The 23,749-nt window shown below is 34.2% G+C and overlaps 1 protein-coding gene across 1 annotated transcript; it reads right to left on the minus strand.

Moving 5' to 3' along the window:
• Positions 1–893: 893 nt before the first annotated feature.
• On the minus strand, positions 894–23,749 carry RGS18 (regulator of G protein signaling 18). Its single transcript, XM_058700101.1, has 5 exons — positions 23,356–23,749; positions 22,790–22,891; positions 21,653–21,714; positions 3,829–3,995; positions 894–2,362 (listed from the first exon to the last, which is right to left on the minus strand). The coding sequence occupies exons 1-5, from the start codon at positions 23,472–23,474 to the stop codon at positions 2,105–2,107; spliced, it is 708 nt and encodes a 235-aa protein (XP_058556084.1). The 5' UTR covers positions 23,475–23,749; the 3' UTR covers positions 894–2,104.

The raw sequence follows: 23,749 nt of genomic DNA on the forward strand, positions 1-23,749 counted from the left end.
TAGAAGTTAAATGAATTTCTGAGGCTTATACATCTGTTTAGGGAGCCCAGGCACTGAGGTTCTCAAGATCTCAGACTTTTATTATATATTTCTGCAATTCCTTCAGCCATTGCTCAGTACTGTCTGCACAGTTTTACTTGGCTTCTTTCACTTCTCCAAACGTTTATTTTGTTTTCTGTTTGTGGCCACATTATCCTTGGTATGTTTTTGAAGGGTCCCATTGAATATTTTAAACAAGATATTGGACACATCTGTGAAGTATTACAAATAAAAAAAACCCCTACATAATATGTATTTGTAGTCCTAGAACAATGCTGTTAAAATCTGCCCATGATTTTTCTGATGATATCAGAAAGCTTGCAGGGATGCCTGGGTGGCTCAGTCGATTAAGCACCTGACTCTTGATTTCAGTTCAGGTCATGGTCTCATGGTTCATGGGATTGACTCCTGTGTCTGGCTCTGTGCTGACAGTGCAAAGCCTGCTTAGGATTCTCTTTCTCTCCCTCTCTCTTTGTCCCTCCCCTGCCCCTCCCCCCCCCCCACATGTGCTGTCTCTCTCTCAAAATAAATAAACATAAAAAAGGTACCTTGTATCAAGTCTTAACTGTGCATGAGGCAATCAGACAAAAAATAAAATACAAATCACCCAAAGAAAAATTAAAAATCACTTTCTTGGTTGATTTTTGAAAAGCATGATACCTTGTTTTCATATCTATAACTGTATAAAGAATTGAAATAGCATTAAGATCAGTGACAAAACATTTTAATTCTTTCTATTCCATTATCATTCTAAAATAAGAAAATATGTCTATGTGTAATTTGATGACAGAAAGAATATTCAATAATTAGCAAGAACACTTAATGGTAAAATAAACATTAACTGTACAAAAGAAGAAATTAAAAATATTTATTACTATAGGTAATCCATGATTTTTATATTTTACATTTCAACTAATATAACATTTGCCAAAGCCAAATGTATGACATCTTTAATTATATAGGCATTTACATGCAGCACACATTGCAAATTAAATATTTCCCTAAAGTAGAGACATATATTTATTAGCATAATCTTATTTTGAATAAGATAGAATTAAATGATTCAATGAGACTTGAAATAAGAACATGATCAATGGGGAACACTTTCTTTCTATGAGCCAATGTAGCAGATGCATGAGTCTCCAGGGCCTTTGACTCCTTGCTTTTTTACCTCCTCTCATTTCTAACTTTCATCCCAATCCTAAAAGTCTAAGCATGAAACCTAACTACAGCTGGGGTAAACTTCCTCTGGGCGTCATTCAAACCACTGACTGCCACTATTTTAATACCAGGTTACTTATGTTAGCAGGTAAGAAGATGCTCCTAGTCTCAACCTGGAGCTATGTATGACCTGGTCATGTTTCTGTGACCACCAGAAATGTGCTCCACTTATTGGGTAAGCCCATGTTCATTTAGGAATGAGCCCACATGTGGATCCTATTCTCAGTTATCAATATGGGTTATGTTGAACTTGGAAGTTCTATAGATGTGAATGTGTCTTCCCCAAAGTTCCCGTTTCTGGTTTATAACTAGAGGTGATACAATGCTTATTCATGAGCCACTGTTAGTAACACAACAGCAAATGATTGTCTTCTCCTATTGTAGAACCAGATCACTTCTACACTCTCTATGACTGAAAGAGAAAGAAAGAGTCTTCATCAGTATGGAAACTGTGTTTTGAATATATGGACATCTGAGCAATAAATTGTTTAATCTAGAAAAATAATCCCAAGTAGATATTGGGTCTAACCATTGACAATTTTGCAAAAGCTTAACTTTAATTCAACTTTACAGTCTCATAAAATATTATTACTTATTTACTTCTTTTTAGTTAAGTAATGTTTTTGTGATTATGAATGGAATGAAGTCAAATGGAAGGTTTTACAGGATAAATTGGCGGATATAGTATGTGTTGTTAGAATGTAAATTTTGATTTACACTTTAAAAATCCATTGACATGGTGTATTTTATTTTAAAAGATGTACCCACTTGTAAAAAGTAAAATATTCTATATCTTAAAAGCAGATTACAAATTTGCCATCAAAATGAACAAAATTAATTTTCTTTATAACCAAATGGCAACATCTGACTTTACATCCTGGAACTCAGCACAGGTGAATGAGCGTGATCGTCTTCTAAGATTTGTTGGTCTCTGAGGTCTTCCTTCTATCAAGTCTAAATAGATGTCAGATTTCAGAAAACGTGTGTAACTGTCTTGTTCCATAAGCTGATACACTCTGCTTTGTGCAGCATCAAAGCTGTGTAGGGTGGGTTGGGTGATGCTCTTAGTAATAACTTCTTTGGTGTGAAAATCAAGGTTAACCTAGATGATAATAATAACAAAAAAGCATGAATATGGTCAATCTACTTAAGTAAACACCTTTGAAAAACAAAGTGCAGGACTGATCCAGTGTTGGAGTGGGCATAATGTACTTGAATGCTTGGGTGATTTTCTTTGTTATGGGTCTAGGGATCCAATGATTTACTCTGGGTTGGCATTTCATCAGGCTCTTCTCTTCCTATGCTCCTGGTCCTTCTCACTTCTGCTAATTTAAGATAATGAAACATAGTAAATATCATAAAGACCATCAGGGTAACTCATTTTCAAAGTGGAAACTAAGCTTCACAGAAATCAAATTATTTTGAGTGAGGGCAGTGAGTTTGGGGCATATCTAGGATTTCAATGTGGGGCTTTTTTTTTTTTTTTAATCACCATGCTCTTTTCATTTTATTATGATGCTTTCTTACAAGCAAATGTGTGCTGAAAATGGAGATCTTATAAAGATATAAAATCTTGCAATGGTTTTATGAAACTACTACTGCTATATCTGATTCTGGTAGAGGTGTTTTCAGGTAAGGGTCCTTCCTTTTCCCTCATAGGTAGCACCATAAAACTAGCTGTTTTTAAAAATCCATGTATAAGGTTGGCCATGGGAAAAACAGAATAATGCACTGAAACACAGAACCAACTGAAACATGATGAAACAAGAAAAACAATCATCATTCCATGTGAAATGATATCCACATAGACAATGCTACCTCATGGACAATAGTAATTTATAGTAAAACAGAACTCTTACCAGTGATAGACTACCAGTTCTACTCCTTTAGCGAAGAAACACTATTTTTTGAACACACAGAAATATAGAAACTCTATTTAAATTACTTTTGAGGGTAGTCAGGTAATATTGGCTAGTTTTATAGCTATTGTTTTAGTAGTTGTATCACACAGTTATCTCACACTGAGCTTGTGGTCAAAGAAAATCACAACTGTTTTTTTTACTTGAACCATTGCCAAATTAGGTTTCCCTCAACTATTTATTATGAAATTTTCTTTAGTCTATCTTAAAGTGGAGGAATAATTATTTTGGGGCAATCAAAACTTTGCATTGGTAGATGAGTTCACACTAAAATGGCATATTATACAAATTTCTTAATTTCTCTTGCCTTCCTCACTTATAGAAATCATTAGTTTTGATGAGACATTGCTTATATTTAGGTTATTAATATGGATAAGTGAATGAATCTAAATGTTGCAAATAATTGCATTGACTCTTAGTCTAGAATAAAAATAACCCCAAGGAATGACTTCAATTATAATTTTATTTCCATGGCAAAGTCTTACAGTGAATTTTTTTGTATGTAGGAATTTACATTAATACCCATTTTTTACTTCAGTGAAATATTCACCTTTTGGTGGAATGTATGAGGATATCAATTTGATCAAGGCAGACTTTCTCAAAAGATTTTTCAAACAGTTTTAAATTTTTATGATCATCTTTACTATACCTCTTGTGGAGCATCATTCTGTATAAATTTCTCATATATTGCTTTTGCTTTAAGGATAATTTGTTGAGGGTCTTCGCTTTTTTTGAAATCTTCACAGGCTATCCAAAATTCAATGTTTTCCTCGCTGAATTCAGTTTTAAGAAATCTGGTAAAAGTCTCTAGTCCATCTACCAAGAAAAGAAGTGATATATTTTAACTATAAAATATTAATTAAATGCTGAGAAATTATATTACATAATATTATTTTTTACTCCAAATATTTATTTAAATTCCAGTTAGTTAACATGCAGTGTCATATTGTTTCTGGTGTGCAATTTAGTTATTCATCACTTACATATAAGACTTAGTGCTCATCACAACAAGTGCCCTCCTGAATATCCATCACTTATGGAACCCATCCCCTGCCCAACTCCCCTCCAGTGATGTATTACTTGATATTAAAATACAATTGCAAATGTTAACAGAAAAACTACCTCTTCCCTCTAATGCAGTGAAGTAACACACATCTTGAAGAATATAATGAGGGACATCATGTAAATAAGTTGTAATCCTCACAATTATAAAAGGTAAGTATCATTCCTGTTGAAATGAGGCTGGTAACACACTTAGATCTGAGTAAGAGTGACGAATCCCTATTCAGGACCTTGCTTGGGTTTCTTTCAGATCTCTCAGCGCCTCTCTCAGGGGTGTGGGCGTTATTCTACAGTGCCAAGAAACCATTCTATCTGGAGTTCATCCCCCCAATTCTAGACTATGCTTCTGTATACAGGACCCTGGAATTCCCTTCTAAAAGCTTTGTGTTACCAGGGTTTGCACGGTCTTCTTCCCTAAATTCATCCACTAAAGGCACACTGACTCAATGGTATGTATAGCCTTAGGACAGAACTTGGATCTGCAGGCTGGGGTGTCCAAAAAAATGTACAAAAAGAACTTTCACAGTGTGGAACCAAACCATGAGTGGAAAGAGAAGAAAGGCAGTCCATGTTGATAGAGTAGAACTATAAAAAGTCTGAGAATTTTAAATTTAAACTTAATGGTTACACAGTATATTTGTCTAAATAGAAGGATGAAATATATACATTTTTGACAGTTTGTTAGCTTGATTTATAGCTCTTAAGCATTTAGACATTTAGTATGGGGGTCTCCATTTTTACTTTTTTCCTGAGCTCCTTCAAAGTTAGTCATTGGTATCAAGCCTTTTGGAAGATAACCCGGTTTCAAGTTCATATTCAGCCAGTTACTATGTGGTCCTGAGTGAAATACTTTTCTTTCATTGCCTCATTTTCTCAATATTTAAAATTAAGATAATGATGATACCTACCAGATAGGGCTGTTTAGAGAATTAAAAGCATTGATTTCAGGTGAAGATGGAGAAGGAGGACCCTAAGCTCATTTTGCTCCATAAATAGCAACCACATCAGTGTAAATAACCAAGAGAATGACCTCAGGACTGGCAGAACAGACACTCCACAGCTAAATGTAGAGAATGTAGGGAAGAGGACACATTGAAGTAGGTAGGAAGGAAAGAGACATAGTTAGGAGTCAAATGGATCCATACGATTGTAGGAGGAAGGGACGCTGAAGGCCCTGAAAGGGGAGAGAAATGGACCCTCATGTCAGGCACCCCAGGCTCAGCCATAATAGTATAACACACATAACACACATAGGAGACACCCCTAATGTTCCAGGTTCTGCTGAACAGGGAACATTGCACTATAGGGAACCACAAGACTTCTTCATAAGGCCATTACTTTCAAGAGCAGATCTAGCTGACTTTCCTAACACATAGAAAGATATACATAGAGCTAGACAAAATGAGGAGACAGGGGCTATGTCCCAAATAAAAGAGCAGGACAAAATAGAAAAATAGACTTGGGGAACTCAGCAATACCATCAAGTATAATAACTTTTTCATTATACAGATCCCAGAAGAAAAAGAGAGAGAAAAGGGGGAAGAAATTTTATTTAAAGAAATAATAGCTGAAAAATTGCCAGTCTGGGGAAGAAAACAGAAACCCAGATCCAGGAAGCACAGAGAGACCCAACAAAATCAACCCAAGGAGGTCCACACCAAGACACATAGAAATTAAAATGGGAAGAAGTAGAGATGAAAAGAGAATTTTAGAAGCATCAAAAAAAAAAAAAAAAAAAAAAAGGAAAACAGTTACATACAAGGGAAACTCTAAAAGTCTATCAGTTGATTTTTCAGCAGAAACTTTGGAGGTCAGAATGCAGTGACATGATATATTCAAAGTGCTAAAAGAAAAAAAAAAAACAAAAACAAAAACCAAAAACCTGCAACCAAGAATACTCCATGCAGGAAGGCTAGCATTCAGAATAGAAGAATAGATAAAGAGATTTCCAAACAAACAAAATTTAAAGGAATTCATGACCACTAAACCATCCCTAAAAGAAATGCTAGGGGCGCCTGGGTGGCGCAGTCGGTTAAGCGTCCGACTTCAGCCAGGTCACGATCTCGTGGTCCATGAGTTCGAGCCCCGCGTCAGGCTCTGGGCTGATGGCTCGGAGCCTGGAGCCTGTTTCCGATTCTGTGTCTCCCTCTCTCTCTGCCCCTCCCCCGTTCATGCTCTGTCTCTCTCTGTCCCCAAAATAAAGAAAAAACGTTGAAAAAAAAATTAAAAAAAAAAAAAAAAAGAAATGCTAAAAGGAACTCTATGAAAGGAAAGGAAAACCATAAGTAGAAGTAAGAAAAGTAGAAAGCATGAAAACAGTAAAAGTAAGTATATCTATAAAAAATAGGTCAAGGGATTAAGAAAATAAAAGGATATAAATTATGACACAAAGTACAAGTATATCACTAAAGTAAGTCAGCAAACCACGAGAGAAGTAAACAAGAGAGGAGAGAATTAAAAGTGTTAAAACATGCAAGGTGCTTAGATCAGTGACTGGCACATAGTATGTATACTGTACGGGTTTCAGTGGTTGTGGTGATGATAATGGTCTTGATGACTATTATTTATTTAAGGTTCAGTCAGGTTAAGTTTTCATAGCTAGAATGTGGCAGGCTTAGAATTCCTCTCTAAGACAAACTGACTTTAAAACTAGTGCTCATTCAACTTTTTATGATATTCTACTTTTTAAAATTTTTTTTTAGATTATATATTTATTTATTTTGAGAAAGAGTGCTCTGCACTGTCAGCAGAGAGCCTGATGTGGGGCTTGAACCACAAACTGTGAGATCATGAACTGAGCTGAAATCAAGAGTTGGATGCTTAACTGACTGAGCCATCCAGGTTTCCCTGATAGTCTACATTTTTTGGCCTATATACATTTTAAAAAATGAAACTTCTTTATTTTAGAAAATTATAAATTCACATGTTGTTGTAGGAGAACAGAGGTCCCATGTACTCTTTATCCAGTGTTCACCAAGGTAACATCTTCCAAAACTATACAGTTGTTGTTGAACAATACAAGGGTTAGGGGTGCCATGCAATCAAAAATCCACTTGTAAGTTTTAACTTCTCAAAAACTATCCTGCAAATAGTTTACTGTTGACCAGAAGCCTTACAGCTAATATAACCTGTTGATTAACACACATTTTGTATGTATGTGTATCACATACTGTATTCTTACAATAAAGTATGCTAGAGAAAAGAAACTATTATTAAGAAAATCATAAGGAAGAGAAAAAATGCATTTATAGTATTGCACTGTGTTGATTGAAAAAATCCAAGAGTAAGTACACCTGTGCATTTCAAACCCATGTTGTTCAAGGGTCAAGTGTAATACAGTAAGTATCACAAGTAAGATAATAATATGCCACCATTTGTTTAACTATTTGCCCATTGAAAAACATAAAGAGGCTGGTTTTTTAAAATGTATTTTACTTATTAGAATTATTTTACCCATGGATTATTATAACAACCTTCTAATTAGTGACCCTGGCTCCAGGATTCGCTTATTTCTTCCTACAACCTCTTAGTTCATTATCCACAGTCTGGTTAGTCTTATCTTGCTAGTATAGACCTTATCATGTTTCTTCACTGTTTAAAATTTTCCAGGTGCCCTTCATCTCTTTCCACTCTCTTTTTCACATTTTAAGATCCAAGAACTTAGAACATTGTGCTACAGTTGCTTGCTTGCTTTTATATCTCATGCTACTTTTTAAGATTCATGAGATGAAGACCCTTGTCTAATTTGCCACCAAATGTCCAACATGAAGAAAACATTCAATAATTACTTACTGAAATAAATGATCTACAAATAATTAAATACATGAGAAAAAATTTCATTAAAAATAAAAAAAGTTTTGGAAAATGTTTTGTGTTCTTCATAAAACATCAATTCTATAATAATTAGGAAAGAAATTGTTAAAGCCAGTACGTATAAAAAGGCAATAAACAAAGAAACAAAACAAAAAATCTTGTCATATTATAAATATGGATACATAAGGTATTAAATTAATAATATATATTCATTTAAAAGTCAAAACTTATCTTAGCCTAATGTTATTAAATATTTAATTAATGTTCTAATTTCAAGCTTGTCAAGCAGAATTTTTATTATAATTTTACTTGTTTGAGCAAACAGAAAGGGAGAGAAATGGCAACTGATGAATTTTATTTCTGAATCTCTATTAGTAAGTTGGAGGTTGGCCTCATGAGTTTTGCCAATGTGAGCCTTCTACTGAGAATTGGGTCCATGGTGTGTTAACAAGATGACAACATCAATATTCACAACCTTCAAGGTTAGAGTTTGTGGTAAATGCCATACTATGTAATTTCAGACAAGCTGAAATATTTTTCTGGGGGTACATTGCTCCCTTTTGGATATCACTGTGGGCTATTAAAGCATATTCCTAATTATATTTTGTATTCCTAACTTTGGTCAACTATCTTATTAAATAAGTTTGTTTTCATCCCAAATTCTCCAGTGAGCAACACATTAATTTATTTAAAACATATTTATTGGGGCTCCTGGATGGCTCAGTCGGTTAAGCAGCCGACTTCGGGTCAGGTCATGATCTCGCGGTCTGAGTTAGAGCCCCGCGTCGGGCTCTGTGCTGACAGTTCAGAGCCTGGAGACTGTTTCAAATTCTGTGTCTCCCTCTCTCTGACCCTCCCCCATTCATGTTCTGTCTCTCTCTGTCTCAAAAATAAATAAACGTTAAAAAAATTTTTTTTAAATAAATAAAAAAAGTAAAACATATTTATTGAGTGCTAATTATATCCCAGACACTGTTCTCAATACTGAAGAATCTAGCTAAACAAAGTCGACAAAGTTCTTGATTTAATCTACAGAGCCCCATGTTAATTAGAAGACATATTTACTATTAAACTATAAATAAGAGGGTCATGACAGAGTAGCAGGAACCAAATTTGCCCTCTGACCATACATAACCATAAAACTTGACCCAGTATCAAGGCAGGAGTTTTCAAGCATAACACAACTGGTAATAGGAACTGGAAACAGTGTGAGAAAAGAAACATATGAAGTGAGCCCTTTCTGTCTCTCTTTCTCTCTGTGTTCCTCTCCCACCCTCTCTCTTTCTCTCTCTCAAAATAAATAAATGAAATTAAAAAAAAAAGAAACTGACCATGAAGTATCCAAAACATTGGAAGTAGCATGCAAGGACAGTAAAAAATCTATTATTAATTTGTTGAAGAACATAATAGTTAAGGCATAATGAGTAAATAAATGCAAAAAACTCAGCATAGAAACTGAAACTACGGAATCAAATGGAAATTCTAGATCTGAATCTTGAAAATATCTGGGGTAAAAAGTTATTGAATGGGCATGACAACAAATTAAAGAAGAAAGGGCGAGTAAACTAGAACAGAGTTGAATAGAAATTATTTAATCTAAGGAAAAGGAAAGGAGGAAAAGAATAATGACCACACAAAATTATGGGACAACCAGGAAATAAGATGTAACCTATAGATTCCATTTATATCAATGATGACATTACATTTAAATGGACTAAACATTCTGATTAAGAGTCAGAGATTGTCAGATTTTATTAAAAATTAAAACGACTATATATTGGCTATAAGAGACACATGCTAAAAATAAAATACCAGGAAGGTAGTATAAAAAGATGAAAATGATTCACAAGGTGTTTTGCATAAGAAATCTGTATAAAAACAATTTGATATGGCTCTCTCTCAGTAGAGAGGGAGGGAAGGAGAAAACAAAACAAAACAAAACAAAACAATACAGAACAAAACAAAACAATACAAAACAAAAACCCAAAAACACAATTTGATGTGGCCTGACACAGTGACTTCAAAATAGCATCTTTCCATTTAGTAATTGTAAAGTGGTCAACTGTTACTAGTAAATAACAATCCTTCATATACATGATCTTAATTGTAGACCTTTAACATATGAAGAGCTTTAATAAATGAAGCAAACTGGAAGAACTGAAAGAAGTAAAAAAATTATAATATAATTGTAGATTTTAATTGTATTCATGTATAAATTTATAGAACATGTAGACAGAATATTGATAAAGTAACGTAAAACATTATCAACCAAATTGACCTAATTGCTAATTATAAAACACTTATAAAATTCAAGAGAACAAGAAAAGATTATCCAAGACAGACCACATGCTAGATAGGGTATAAGATAAATCTAAACAAACTTCAAAAGACTGATACCTTACAGAGTATCTCCTTTGCCCACAAGGGTTTTAATAAAAAATTATAACTAGTAACATAGCTATAAAAGTCTCTATATATTTGAAAATAAAATACACACATAAATTCATAGGTCAATATGGAATTACATGAGAAATTAGGATATATTTACAATTGTATTATAATGAAAATATGGCACATCAAAATTTGTGGGGTAGAGTTTAAACAATATTTAGAGGAAAATTCATTACATGTAAAGCTGTACTAATAAAAAAAGGGTATGAAAATCAAGATTTAAGTTTCTACTTTAAGAAGCTTGAAAATAAGAACAATTTAAAACCACAGTAAGTAGAAAGGAAAAATAATTAAAAACAGAGCAGAAATCTATATGAAGGGAAAAAAAACATAGAGAAAATTAACAAAAGCCAAAAGTTGGTTCCTTGAAAACGTTAATAAAATAGAACCCTTAGTAAGCCTGCTTCATAGTAGGAAGCAAATCAGGGATATTACCACATATCTGGCAGATAGTAAAAAGACAGTAAATATTATGAACAACTTCACACCAATAAATGTAACTTAAATAAAATGAGAAAATCATTAAAAAAAGAAAACCTACCCAAAATGACGCCGAGGAAGTGAAAAATCTGATTGCCCTAATCCAAATAATAAACAGATTTTATAATAAAAATATTCTCTCTTCTCCCCAAAAATTTTGGGCCCAGACTTGGTGAATTTTATCAAACATTTAAGAAAAAGTGTTCTAGTGGTACCTGGGTGGCTCAGTTGGTTGAGCATCTGACTCTATTTTGGCTCTGGTAGTGATCCCAAGGTCATGGGATGGGGCCCTGAGTCAGGCTCTGAGCTAAGAGTGGAGCCTGCTTAAGATTCTGTCTCTCTCTGTCTCTTTCTCTCTGCTCCAACCTGTGCTCACATGTGTGCACTCTCTCTCTCTTTCTCTCTCTCTCTCTCCCTAAAAAAAGAAAGTATTCTAAAACAGTGGAGGGATGAATACTTTCCCCCTCATTTTAAGAAGCTAGGATAACTCTCGTAACAAAACCTGCCTCCTCCAAAATAAATAAAATAAATATTAAGAAAGAAAGCAAAAAGAAAATTACAGATCTAGATCCCTCATGATCACAGATGCAAAGATTCTGAAAAAATATTAAAGACTTAAATTTAGTAATATATTAAAAGAAGCAAGCATTCTAGCATTATGGTGAAAAAATACTGTGAAATAAAGTGATAGCTTTTTTTTCCCCTCGACTCATTTTCACCTATATTAATTTCTTATACTCACTTCTGTCTAGCACTATTCCTTATGGTCAGTGATGGTGTCTAATATAAAAAGTTCTGAGGCACCTGGGTGGCTCAGTTGGATAAGCAGGTCACGATATCATGGTCTGTGGATTTGAGGCACACGTTGGGCTCTGTGCTGGCAGCTCAGAGCCTGGAGCCTGCTTCAGATTCTGTGTCTCTCTCTCACAGCCCCGCCCCCACGGGCACACACACTGTGTGTGTCTCTCTCTCTCAAAAATAAATAAATATTAAGAATTTTTTTAATTAAAAAAAAAGTTCCATATTGAGTGAAGCAAGAATAATGAATCTATTGGTAGAATGAAGGCAGTTAAGAGATCTGGCATTTGTGACATGTTTAGAGGTTCTGAGGGCTAAGTGCTGCTTATATGCACTACCACATTTACCATTTAACTTTTACAACAGTTGCTTGGAATATGTCTTATATTCATTTTCATAGATGAGGAAACTGAGTTTCAAATAAGTTCAATTTCCCCAGATCTCATTTTCAAACAACAAAACAAAACAAATTGTAGAAGTGTATCTGTCTCAGGAAGGTAACACTTCCTATGGTAGGCAGAGCAACAGCCCTCCACAGATGTCCATGCCCTAATCCCCAAAACCTGTGAATGCATTACCTTACCTGGAAAAAGTGAGTGTGGTTAAGGACCATGAGATGGGGAGAGTATCCTGGATTACCCAGATGGATAATCAAGTCCAATCTAAGCACATAAATCCTTAAAAGCAGAAAAAGGCAGAAGAGTGGGTCAGAGAGATACAACACAAGAAGGACTGTTAATGACTTTGAAAATGAAAGAAGATGGTCATGAGCCAAAAAATGTGGTGGCTTCTAGAAGGTGGGAATGGCCATCAGTTTACAGCCAGCAAGAGAATGGAGACTTTGGTCCAAAACTACAAATAACTGAATTCTGCTAAAACCCTGAATAGCAGGAAAGGGTTTCTCCCCTAGACCCTCCAGAAGGGACAGCAGCCTATTCACACCTTGACTTTTTTTTCAATGAGACCCATACCATACTTCTGACCTACAAAGTTATAAGAGAGATTTGTGTTGTTTGAAGCCACTAAAGTTACAGTAATTTGTTACAGTAGCAATGGGAAACTAATACAATCCTCAAATGATGCTTTACATTTCACCATTTATTTCTCCTATATATAGAACTTGTCCTCTTTGTCATGAGGCATCATTTTTTTTTAATGTTGTAAGCAATTAAAACATATATTTGAAATACAGGAACAGAAAATGACAACCTACAAGTATTTCCAAAATATTGACTATGGCATCACTCCAACCACAACCATGACAAAAGAATCATGTCTCTACCCACTGCTCCTGCCGCTGGCGTTTTTACTGAGATAAAGAGGGAGATTCTGCCATTTTTCTTTCTCAGTAAATTAACACTGAGCAGATGTTGATGGTTAACTGTTCGTGGAAAAACGAGGAAGACAAGCAAAGATCGGGCTTACAAGATTTGAGAAGGTATCAGTTAAGACTGACAAGCAACTCAGAACTTGTCTACAGTCACTAGATGCTGGTAAGATAATTCCTGGTTAAACAGAACTTTCTTAAAAAGCTCTTAGTGCTAAGCAGTTCCTGAGTGAGTCAACAAATTCTTATCACTGAGAATAGCAAGAATGATCAATATAGGTGATATTTAACCACTTTCCTAATTTCTTTAGCTCACTTTGTGTTTCATTTTCAAGATTTATTTCTCATGTTGAGCGGTGTGCTTTTCTCAGAAGGTGCAAGGGAAATATGAATGGGTAATGATTCTCTGAAGCATTTTGATACACAGAAGCTTTTCCTCAAATACCTAAAACGTATACGTTTCAGACTAAAAATAAAATTCCTGCTATCATGGGGTGCCTGGGTGGCTCAGTCTGTTAAGCCGCCAACTTTGGCTCAGGTCATGATCTCGCGGTCCGTGGGTTGGAGTCCGCGTTGGGCTCTGTGCTGACAGCTCAGAGCCTGGAGCCTGTTTCGGATTCTGTGTCTCCCTCTCTCTGACCCTCCCCTGTTCATGCTCTGTCTCTCCCTGTCTCAAAAATAAATAAAACGTTAAAAAAATTTTAAAAAAATCCTGCTATCTTACAATGAGACAATAATCTGTTCCAGGTTAAACCTAGTTTAGAAAGAGGAAATAAATTATAAGCTTTATTGGGTTTGTGAATAAAGTTACATTGACCCAAGTGAAGGAAAAAACTTTTCAGATTTCAATTTATTCTATCCACATGACATGTATAAGCATGGTTGATCAATTTTTAAATGCCAAATTATTCCTAAAGTGAGTTAATAAATGTCATAATTTTGGGAGAATATGATCATTACTTTTCCTATTAATATATCTCAATTTTTGCACTAACATCCAAAAGGGATCATCCATATGCCAGGCAACTGAAATTGCTACATATTAAAAATAACTTTCTTCATCTATTTTATTTATGAAACACCTAGTATGAGCCCGAGAACTGTATTATATACTGAAAATGCAATAATATTAATTATAATGGAAGTTTTGAGTGTTTGCTAAGGTCTTGGCACATTGCTATATGACTTTTATTAGTGTGGCTCCATTTAATTTTCATGTCAACCTTGTGGAGTAAGTCCTTTTATACCCATTTTTATAAATAAAGAAGTTGAGAATCAAAGAGTTAAGTTGCCCTAAATTTATAGCTGGTAAAATATAGAGCAGAAGTCTGAACTGTAGTGTATTTTGTTCAAAGTTATAAACTGCCATAAAACAACAAAATCCCTAGTGTTGAGTAATATGAAGGTTAATGGACAAGGCACGCACTTATATACCAAGGACTAAGGAAGGATATTTGTGGGGTGATTTATTCTATTTGGAGCAGCCCAGGAAAATCAGCTTGTATGGAATTCAAATCGAAGACTTCAGAAAATAGCACAAATGTTTCTTAAAATATAGTCCTTTAGTAATTCATAAAATATGATTGTTGACTATGTGCCTGCCATTGTGCTCTGAAATATCATGCAAAAGGCCTTTGTTACCATGATTGGTCTTGAGTTTCATATGGACACTCAGAGTGAAGTCCAACTCTGAATAGGAGAAGTGCTATGTGCTAAAAAGTGCTGATAAGTGGGAAAATCAAAGTGAATGGATTTTGTTGGCATATATGAATACAATAAAGAAGAAGAAATACTGATTCAAGAAATGAGTTAATAATGAATGAGGGGTGGCTGGGTGGCTCAGTCGCTTGGACCTCTGACTTCATCTCAGGTCATGATCTCACAGTCGTGAGTTTGAGCCCTGCGTGGGGCTCTGTGCTGACAGCTCAGAGCCTGGAGCCTGCTTTGGATTCTGTGTCTCCCTCTCTCTCTACTCCTCCCCGGCTTGTGCTCTGTCTCTTTCTCTCAGAAATGAATAAACATTAAAAAAATTTTTTTGAAAAAATGAATGAGAAGTATTTCATTTTAAAAGTTTAAGTAAATTACTTTTTAAAAAGTAATATGCTTAACTAACTAGAATTTAAATAAAAAATTAAAAAAAAAAAGTAAAAAGCAATGTTGTGAAAGATTATCCCAGCACATGAGTGACTTCCTGTTTCTCTTACTCTGGGCAGCTGCGTTGTCAGGTCACCATGGAACCACAGCTCACACGGACGGAGTAAGTGACCAAACAGTCCTTTAGAAGGCAGCAGTGGTGAATGCAGCTGCCATAAGTGCCTGATGGAACCTATTGGGATTAGAATTCACACTGGAAGAAGCTGGCTCAATGTGTCATACAAATATGAAACACTTGTGATTGCATGTTTCTAAATTGAAACGCTGGCATCTGTTGGAGTATTTTTCTGATGCCAAGAAACCAAATGAAACAAAAAGTCAAGAAACTCTGAAGTTGGAAACTCAAGTACGGTATTACTAGGTTGCATTGTTTCCCCTTTAATATTGGGCTTTATAGCTCTTGACCCTACACAGAATGTTGTGGTTACTTTTGCAATAATGATTTACTTATGTAATCCATTCCTAGTTTTAACTGGATTTTACTTATTTTTATTCTTAAACAGATTAAGAAATTGAGTGTTTAGCTTGATTCAGCTTGACTCAGAAATTTAACTTTGCAGAACACTGGAATCCCTTATCTTGCAGAAAATCAGTAACTGAAAATCGGGAAGGGCAAGTTGAAAAGCCACAAGGTAGAAAGTGTAAGGAGAAGTACTCATTTCCTTCCCCAAAAGTGAAGTACTCATTTCCTTGCAGCCTTTACTCAGTCAGTAATAAGTATTTTCCACAGTATAATTAGTTTATACTTTTAAATCAAGGGGGTGCAATGACCTATATATTCTATTTCTCTCATCTATTATGAATTATTCCCAGAATTAAGTTTATTTGAACCACAATTCAGGGTGCAAAAAGTCAAGCAAATACTCATTAATGAAAAGGTCAAAAATATTGGAATTATTTGTAATGACTGGAAAAAAGGGTGCATAGGAAAATATACAGTTATGTAGTGGAAAGATTTTCTTATTGATAGAGACTCCCCGCAGGAAGCAACATCCTCTTTCACATCCTCAATTATTAATTATGTGAGATGGTTAGAAAAATCTCTATTTATGATCAATTACTCTTCCACATTCTAGGTGTATGCTTATAAAACCCTGCAAAACTTCTGATGTAGTTTACCAGGAACTAAATAAGTTCAAACTCTGACCTGTTATCTTCTCACAAATCTTGTTCTTCCACCTCTTTTTCTCATCTTTAAAAGGCACTGTCATCTTCCTATTTAATGTGGAATAAAATCTAGGGACCTTTGGCTCATCCTTTTTCTTCGTCTCATATCTCTTCACCATCTCACTTTACAACACACATACACATTCAATCAATCACCAAGTTTACCATTTTCTTTCCAAAATAGCACTTACTGTGAGGTTAGCTTTTATATTTGTAACAACCTTGTGGGTAGTCCATATTACATGTATAGAATTCTACCTTTCTGTCCATCAGAGTTTTCTGACAAACTCTTCCAAAATTTGTCCCCAACTTGATTTCCCAATGTGTTTTTTTCAGTACTCTGCCTCAGTGAAAGATAACTGGTTGCTTTTCCAAGTTACAACAAAATCTCTAGCACTTTTCCTGCCTTTTTTTCTCAGCTCAGGAATTATTTTTTCTTCTGCCTGTTGAAACCTTGTACCCATTTATCCAATCTCTAAAAATTTTTTGAAAGGCTACATGATACATTGCAAGTTATATAACATTTATAAAACTAGCTAATCATTTTCAAACATATATTGATCAACATCATGATTTTATTTTCAAAGATGTCTTACATGGAACATACCTATAAACATACAAACACACACATATATATGTAAGTATAATGTATATATATGTATATATATAATCTTATTGGTATTAATTGGTTTGCTAACTTCATATTAATAGCATTTACTTTTATAAAGTCAATCAGTGAATGAGGAGACTGATAACTAAATATGAAATTGGTGATTATGAATTAGATATAATCTGACATTGGTTTTTTATTTAATCATCAATTTTATTTCTATTAAATAGCATTTGGAAATTATTGATTTTTGGAGGGCTGCCTGGGTGGCTCAGTCATTTGGGTGTCCAACTTTGGCTTATGTCATGATCTCACCATTCATGAGTTCGAGCCCCACATCAAGGCTCTGTGCTGACAGCTCAGAGCCTGAAGCCTGCTTTGGATTCTGTGTCTTCCTCTCTCTCTGCCCCTTCCTTGCTGTGTTCTCTCTCTCTCTCCCTTTCTCTCTCAAAAATAAATAAACATTAAAAACATTAAAAAAATTACTGATTTTTATATGTATAGTTAAATTATAGACTTTTAGGATTCATTTCACAATTCCAGACAAATTTGTCAATAAACGGGGATGGTGGAAAAAAATGTATCCTAATATCTGTATAGAAACAAATGAGGAATATTTTATTTTAGAATAGATTTGAATTTACAGAAAAGTTATGAAGATAGTGCAGTTTCCTTATATCCCACAACCAGTTCCCTCTTATTATTAACATCTTACGTTGGTAAGGTACATATATGATAATAAACAAATACTGAAACTTTTTACTAACTAAAGTGCATACTTTGTTTAGATTTACTTGTATTTTATCTTCTGTTTTTTTAAAAGAGTAAAACTACATTTTAAGAATGAAATTTGGATAAAATAGTGGAGTTATTAAATACTCCATGGATTCTGTCGCTTCCATGGAAGATATAGTAAAAATCATGCTTTTTCTGTTTTAGTCTTATCTGTCTATTGTATGTCACTCTAAGCCATGCTTCCTTTTTCAAATTATGTTTCTCAGCAGAGAATTACTTTCTTTTTAATTCCCTAAGTTAAACGGGTTAATGCCCCACGCCAACGATGACTCTCCACTTGGGTGTTCTCTCTTCTTGTCCAGCTGGTGAATTTTGATTAATCCCCTAAAATCTAGCGTAAGAACCATCTACTCTGTGGCTCCATTTCTAAAGATACTAATAATCAGCATACAGTGCTTTAAATATCAGCCATTTTTGTCAAACTAAATACTCAAATTTCCATCGTATTTTGATTTTACATTTTGTTATGTATCACTACATTTCCTATTTGCCTAAATTTAATACAATCTCTATTTCCTTTATATAGACATGACATATAGAATTTGAGAAACTTACTCATTTAACCAAAGGGGAATTACATAAAATTTGATAGAGTAAGATCTTTCTTAAAGTGTGTGCATATGTGTGTATGTGAGGGGGGAGGGTACTAATGAGTAAGATCTTTCCTTTTTTTTGGTCTGGAGTCAAGTCAGTAGAATTGAGCTGAATTTAACCATTGTAACCAAAAAGACCTTTTTAGCTGATTATTTTAAGCTTTATTATTTAATATTATGATAAGCTTTGCAATTAAAAATAATTGGATTTTGAGGGATTGATTAAACGAATACTAGTAACATAATTTTTTTGTGAATGCCATATAATTTAATTAGCACTTTGATCATGAACAATGATAATAATGTCCAAGTGGGTCAGTGCTGACTTTTGTTATCATATTGAACTCTCTTGATTCAAATTGCTATTTTACAGCTCTTTAATATTTCCACCAGCAGAGAAAAGAGAGACAGCAGCAGATTCAATTTTTTCCATTCAGGTTTGACTACTTGCAAAGCAAAATGATTACAGAATGCCGGGAGAATTTTCTGTAGGACTAATTAGCCTTGCTAAATCTTTCTTCTCTCTGAGTCGTGAGAATATGATGAAATTATTATGTACCAATTTATTAAGTTCAATAAATAAATACAGCTTATATATTTCTTTTAATTGAAATTTAACCCTGTTGGGAATGAAGTGGAAAATAGAAAAAGATCATTAAATTCATTGTTGATAATTCTAATTTTTTCATAATACCAGTAATAATTCACATTTATGGAGTGTCAGTTACTGGTTTCGTATTCATCATCTCATTTAATCCTGAGAGAAACCCATTCCTACTGGAGTTAAAGACACTGTTATCTCCATTTACAGTTGAAGAAGCTGAAAGTCAGAGACATTAGGAAGCTTACCTAAGATTATGCAATCATTATGTAGCTGAAGAGAACCAGAACTCAAATGTCAAAGGAAACGTGGGCTAACTTTTTTTTCGCAACAAAATTGGTTACATTATTTAAGAACTTAATATTTATCAGGTGATGGACTGGGCTGAGCCTCCACAGATGAAAAGACATCTGCTTCCTTGTAATAAACTATCAAATTCCAGAAAGAAAGAAAAAGAAAGAAAGGAAGAAAGAAAGAAAGAAAGAAAGAGAAAGAAAGAATTCCATTCCTTTTTTCTCTTGCTGTGACTGGTGAAGAGAATAAAGGGGGATGTGTTCAAATGCTGGAAATACTAAGAAATAAGAAAAGAAACAAATTTGGGGAGCATAATTAATGATGGAGGAAAGTTTTATACAGATTGTTGTAATTAGTCTTAAGCACTGACAAATTCCTTGAACCAAGATAGTGGAGTTAGTGAGAACAAGACAGATTTGACATATATTGAGCAAGAATTGGAATAATAGTTAAAAAATGATTGGATATCGGGGATGAAGAAAAGTGAGCAGTTGAGGAAAGATGTTTAAATTACTCTTCTCCAAAATATGGACTGATACAGTATTAAGGTGAAATAAGGAGAAAGGAGTAAGAAGTTACTTTTTTTTTAGCATCAACTTCTTTCTTATGTCATTTTCATTGATTACATTCTTGCTTAAATGCAAGCCTTGGTTTTTCTACCTATATTTTTCTTTCTCTCAGTCCATATTACAATTCAGAGGTAGAATGTATTTTCATTGGAAGAGAGAAAGTATTCAGGGATGGTGTACAGAAATAGAATTCTTGTGTCAATAAATTCAGGGAAGCATTAACAGAACACCAAGACCTTACAGAGATGGACAACTAGGAAGGAGAAAAATACAGAAAATGAAGACAGACAAGAAAAGTTGGTGTTTCGTCAAACAGAGCACAGTACTTGAGGCTGAATTACAAGTAGTGCACTCTTAGCTGTCCTAGCAACAGAAACCTCTTCTTCCAACAGAAACTTTAGAATGTGAACTCCACTAGGAATACTATAAACAGTAGAGTGACAGTACAGTAGTTTAGCTAGCCTCATCTTGGAATGGTCTGGGCAAGAGCAAGGAGGGTTTGTGTTTTAGACAAAGAATGAGCTGAGGAACCAGGGAAATTGTGAGATGCAAGTAAAAGTGGTGCACTTGAGGAAGTGTGTAATGGTAAAGTGTTTCTGAAACAACTCTGCTTGGTTGCCGAAAATGATCAACCCTGTGGTTCATAGGCCCATCGTTTACTCAGTTAAACTTACCAATTTTGCTTCATGAAAGGAATCAGGGACTCAGTAAAGACAAAAAATGCTCACACCCCTGCTTTATGTAAGTTGACACTACAGAGTAACAATCTAGGCAGCCTATCTTCTGACTCATGCTTTATCATAGTGTTGAATAGTCAAACAAGGACTCCATATTTGTCCTCACCTTCCATGTCACCTATAAAACTCATCATAAGTGATTATTGATAGGAGGAGTGAAATATTTACAACATCTGGAAAAATAAGTATTTTCATGAGGGTTTCCTGAATTTCCAATAAAAGAATTTCTTTACATTTTAGATCACTTAAAAATAAAAGTAACATAGGATAATCAAGTATTTAAAAAAAAACAAGGATTGGGAAACCTGGGTGGCTCAGTTGGTTAAGCAGCTGATGTTGGTTCAGGTCATGATCTTGAAGCGTGGGACTCTGTGCTGACAGCTTGGAGACCTGAGCCTGCTTCGGATTCTGTGTCTCTGTCTCTCTCTGCCCCTCCCCCACTCATGCTCTGTCTCTCTCTCTCAAAATAAATAAACATTAAAAAATTTTTTTAATAAAGAAAAAAAAGGATCTTAGGGTCCCTGGGTGGCTCAGTCAGTTAAGCGTCTGACCCTTGATCTCAACTCAGGTCGCGATCTCATAGTTTGTGAGTTCCAGCCCTGCATCAGGCTATGCACTGTCAGTGCAGAGCCTGCTTGGGATTCTCTCTTCCTCTCTCTTTCTGTCCCTCACCTGCTCTCTCTCTCTCACACACAAAATAAATAATAAATAAATATTAAAAATAAAAAAACCCAAGGATCTCATTAAAAAAATCAATAAATGAAAAATTTGAAACTGTTAATCATGACACAAAGAGGTAATATTTCAACCACAATAAGTATTTCCCAGTAAAATTAGAATATTGAAGAAATACTTTCCATTTGTTGACTATTCTTTTAGTTATTTCTCTTGATCAGAAACTCAGATTGCCGTCAATTACCAATCAGACTACATTTTTATTGCAGCCTGTTTTGTATAGTTACATGCATATTTTGTGCAGTTTTCCATTAAGATGTAAAGCATTTGGGGAAAATACCACTAACCTTTATGGGAAAGCAGTTTGTCAAATGATTCACCCCATATCACTGCTTCTTCACGGGAGACTCTGTTCAAGAAACAAAATGTTTATAATGGAGTATGCAGAAAGTCTGTTTATGGATCTGCTCTAACATATGCTATTACACTGCTCTTTACAGTCATATTTCATGGGGTTTCTTCCTTTATTATTATTCAATGAAAGTTGTTTTTACATTGGAAATTTCAAAATCATTGGTCAAGTTTAACATATAATAAAATAACATTCATTATTTTCTCATGAGTGTACGAATCATTTTATTTAAAATTAATCATGTGTTAGGTTAAGAACAAAGGAAAGGAAATCAGGTCACTTATCTTTTTAATTTTTTTAAGAAAACAATTTATTCATTTCTGCATATCCAGTTTAATTCAACAATTAGAAGAACATAAACTGACGGTATCTTTTAGTCAAACTTTTTAACTGCAATTTCCTTGAAGCTCTTACCACAATATGCAGCAATTTAAAAAAAAAAAAAAACAGATACAGGAAGTTTGGCTAATGAAGTTCTAAAGGGATAAGAAATATATTTAAAAAGCTGCAATACAACAAGTATTTTAGAGTTATAATTTACAGAGTATAATATATTTGTTTTGGATCTTTTATTGGTCATATTTCATTCTTGGAAGAATCTGTATTATACTAGTAGATAAGGCTATTTCATTTTCTGTTTGAATTGAAGAAATGGCCTAAAGTGACAAAACATCCCTTTTTGTGCTTTCTTTCTTTTATACCTAGAGGAATTTTTTTTTCAAACTACTAAAGGAAGAGATGAATAGCTCTCCTCTATGACAATATTACATTGTGAAAACTCTTAAATTAATGAGTATTTCATCAGTTTATAAGGAGTAAAATATATCATTTAAAATTGACAGGTATATAATTTTAAAAGAGCACCTTTAAATTTTTATAAGGTTATTTAATTTGAGTTATTAAAATAGTTTAGTTTTATGGAATATTCCTAGTTTTTTTGAAATGAGATCTCTAACCTTCCTTATGTTACGGTGTAATTTCCAATAAAATGCAAATCCCTAATTTCCTCTTTCTTAAACCTTTAATGTTAGAATCAGCAAAATCTTCCCTGAAATAATTAAAAGTTATTCACCTTGTTTCTTTGGCCAAGTTCCCAGATCTGCTGGAGGGGGGTTCTTCATGAAACTCAAGTTTCTGCACAAGAAGACTTAGCCTATTTCTTTTTTCCTTAGCTCTGAAATGAAAACGCATTAGCTTCAGGACTATTTGGATGACAATTAAAATCTTTCCTTCTGACTGTCGAACAAATTTGGAATTGGTAATCACCTGAACATCCCTTCTCATCCACCACCCACTCTCCACACACTCAAAATGGTTTTCCTAATGAATTTCATTCAATTTGTGGAGGAATTAGGAGAGCATATGTGAAATATATTTGTTTTTTCCCACAGTGACTAGGAAGTATTTGAGGCTATATTTTAATTAAGATTGTTATTACTTCTTTTGTGTGGTTAAAATTGTTGCATTAAAAAAAATAAAAACACTTTAGATTTGACAGTTGTTTACGCCTAACAAAGAGACCTTTTTCCTCCAGTTTTACCAGTACATTCAATATACTTTCAACCAGATATTTTAAAAACAACTGCTAACAAATATTCAACATCAATCATGTTTTTAGAAGTATAAAACTGATTTTACCTGATTTTGGCTTCTTTGCTGGTTTCTTCTTTTCCTAAACCATGTATTAACTTGAAAAAAGCTTTTTCCTTTGGTTCACACATATTTAATTGAGAAAAGAAAACCAAAGATGTTTCCATCTTCTTTCTCTAAAAGGAAGAGATGTCTAGCTTATTACATCTTTCACTTGTTAATGGTATTTCATAGTTATACATGGTACAATAAAAAGTTATCTCAACTCTGTCAGCAGTGCCAAAGAAAACCCCCAAAAAAACAATAACAAAAAAAGAGTCCAGAGCTGTGTGTCTGCCTCTACAAAAAAGTAGAACTGAGGAACTGAAGCACAATTTGGTTCTGAGTTGTTTAGGGAAATGATACTACAAATTTGCAAAATGACTCTTGGTCCCTAAGATAA

Source organism: Neofelis nebulosa, chromosome 15, assembly GCF_028018385.1.
Source record: "Neofelis nebulosa isolate mNeoNeb1 chromosome 15, mNeoNeb1.pri, whole genome shotgun sequence".
NCBI classification, from domain to species: domain Eukaryota; kingdom Metazoa; phylum Chordata; class Mammalia; order Carnivora; family Felidae; genus Neofelis; species Neofelis nebulosa.

Excerpts from the sequence above, each read along its gene's own strand:
- RGS18 (XM_058700101.1), bottom strand. The coding sequence starts at position 23,474 with ATGGAAACATCTTTGGTTTTCTTTTCTCAATTAAATATGTGTGAACCA. Across the intron at positions 22,892-23,355 it reads AGCAAAGAAGCCAAAATCAG|AGCTAAGGAAAAAAGAAATA; the intron begins GTAAAATCAGTT and ends TTTTCATTTCAG. Across the intron at positions 2,363-3,828 it reads AGAATGATGCTCCACAAGAG|GTTAACCTTGATTTTCACAC; the intron begins GTATAGTAAAGA and ends ATTATCATCTAG.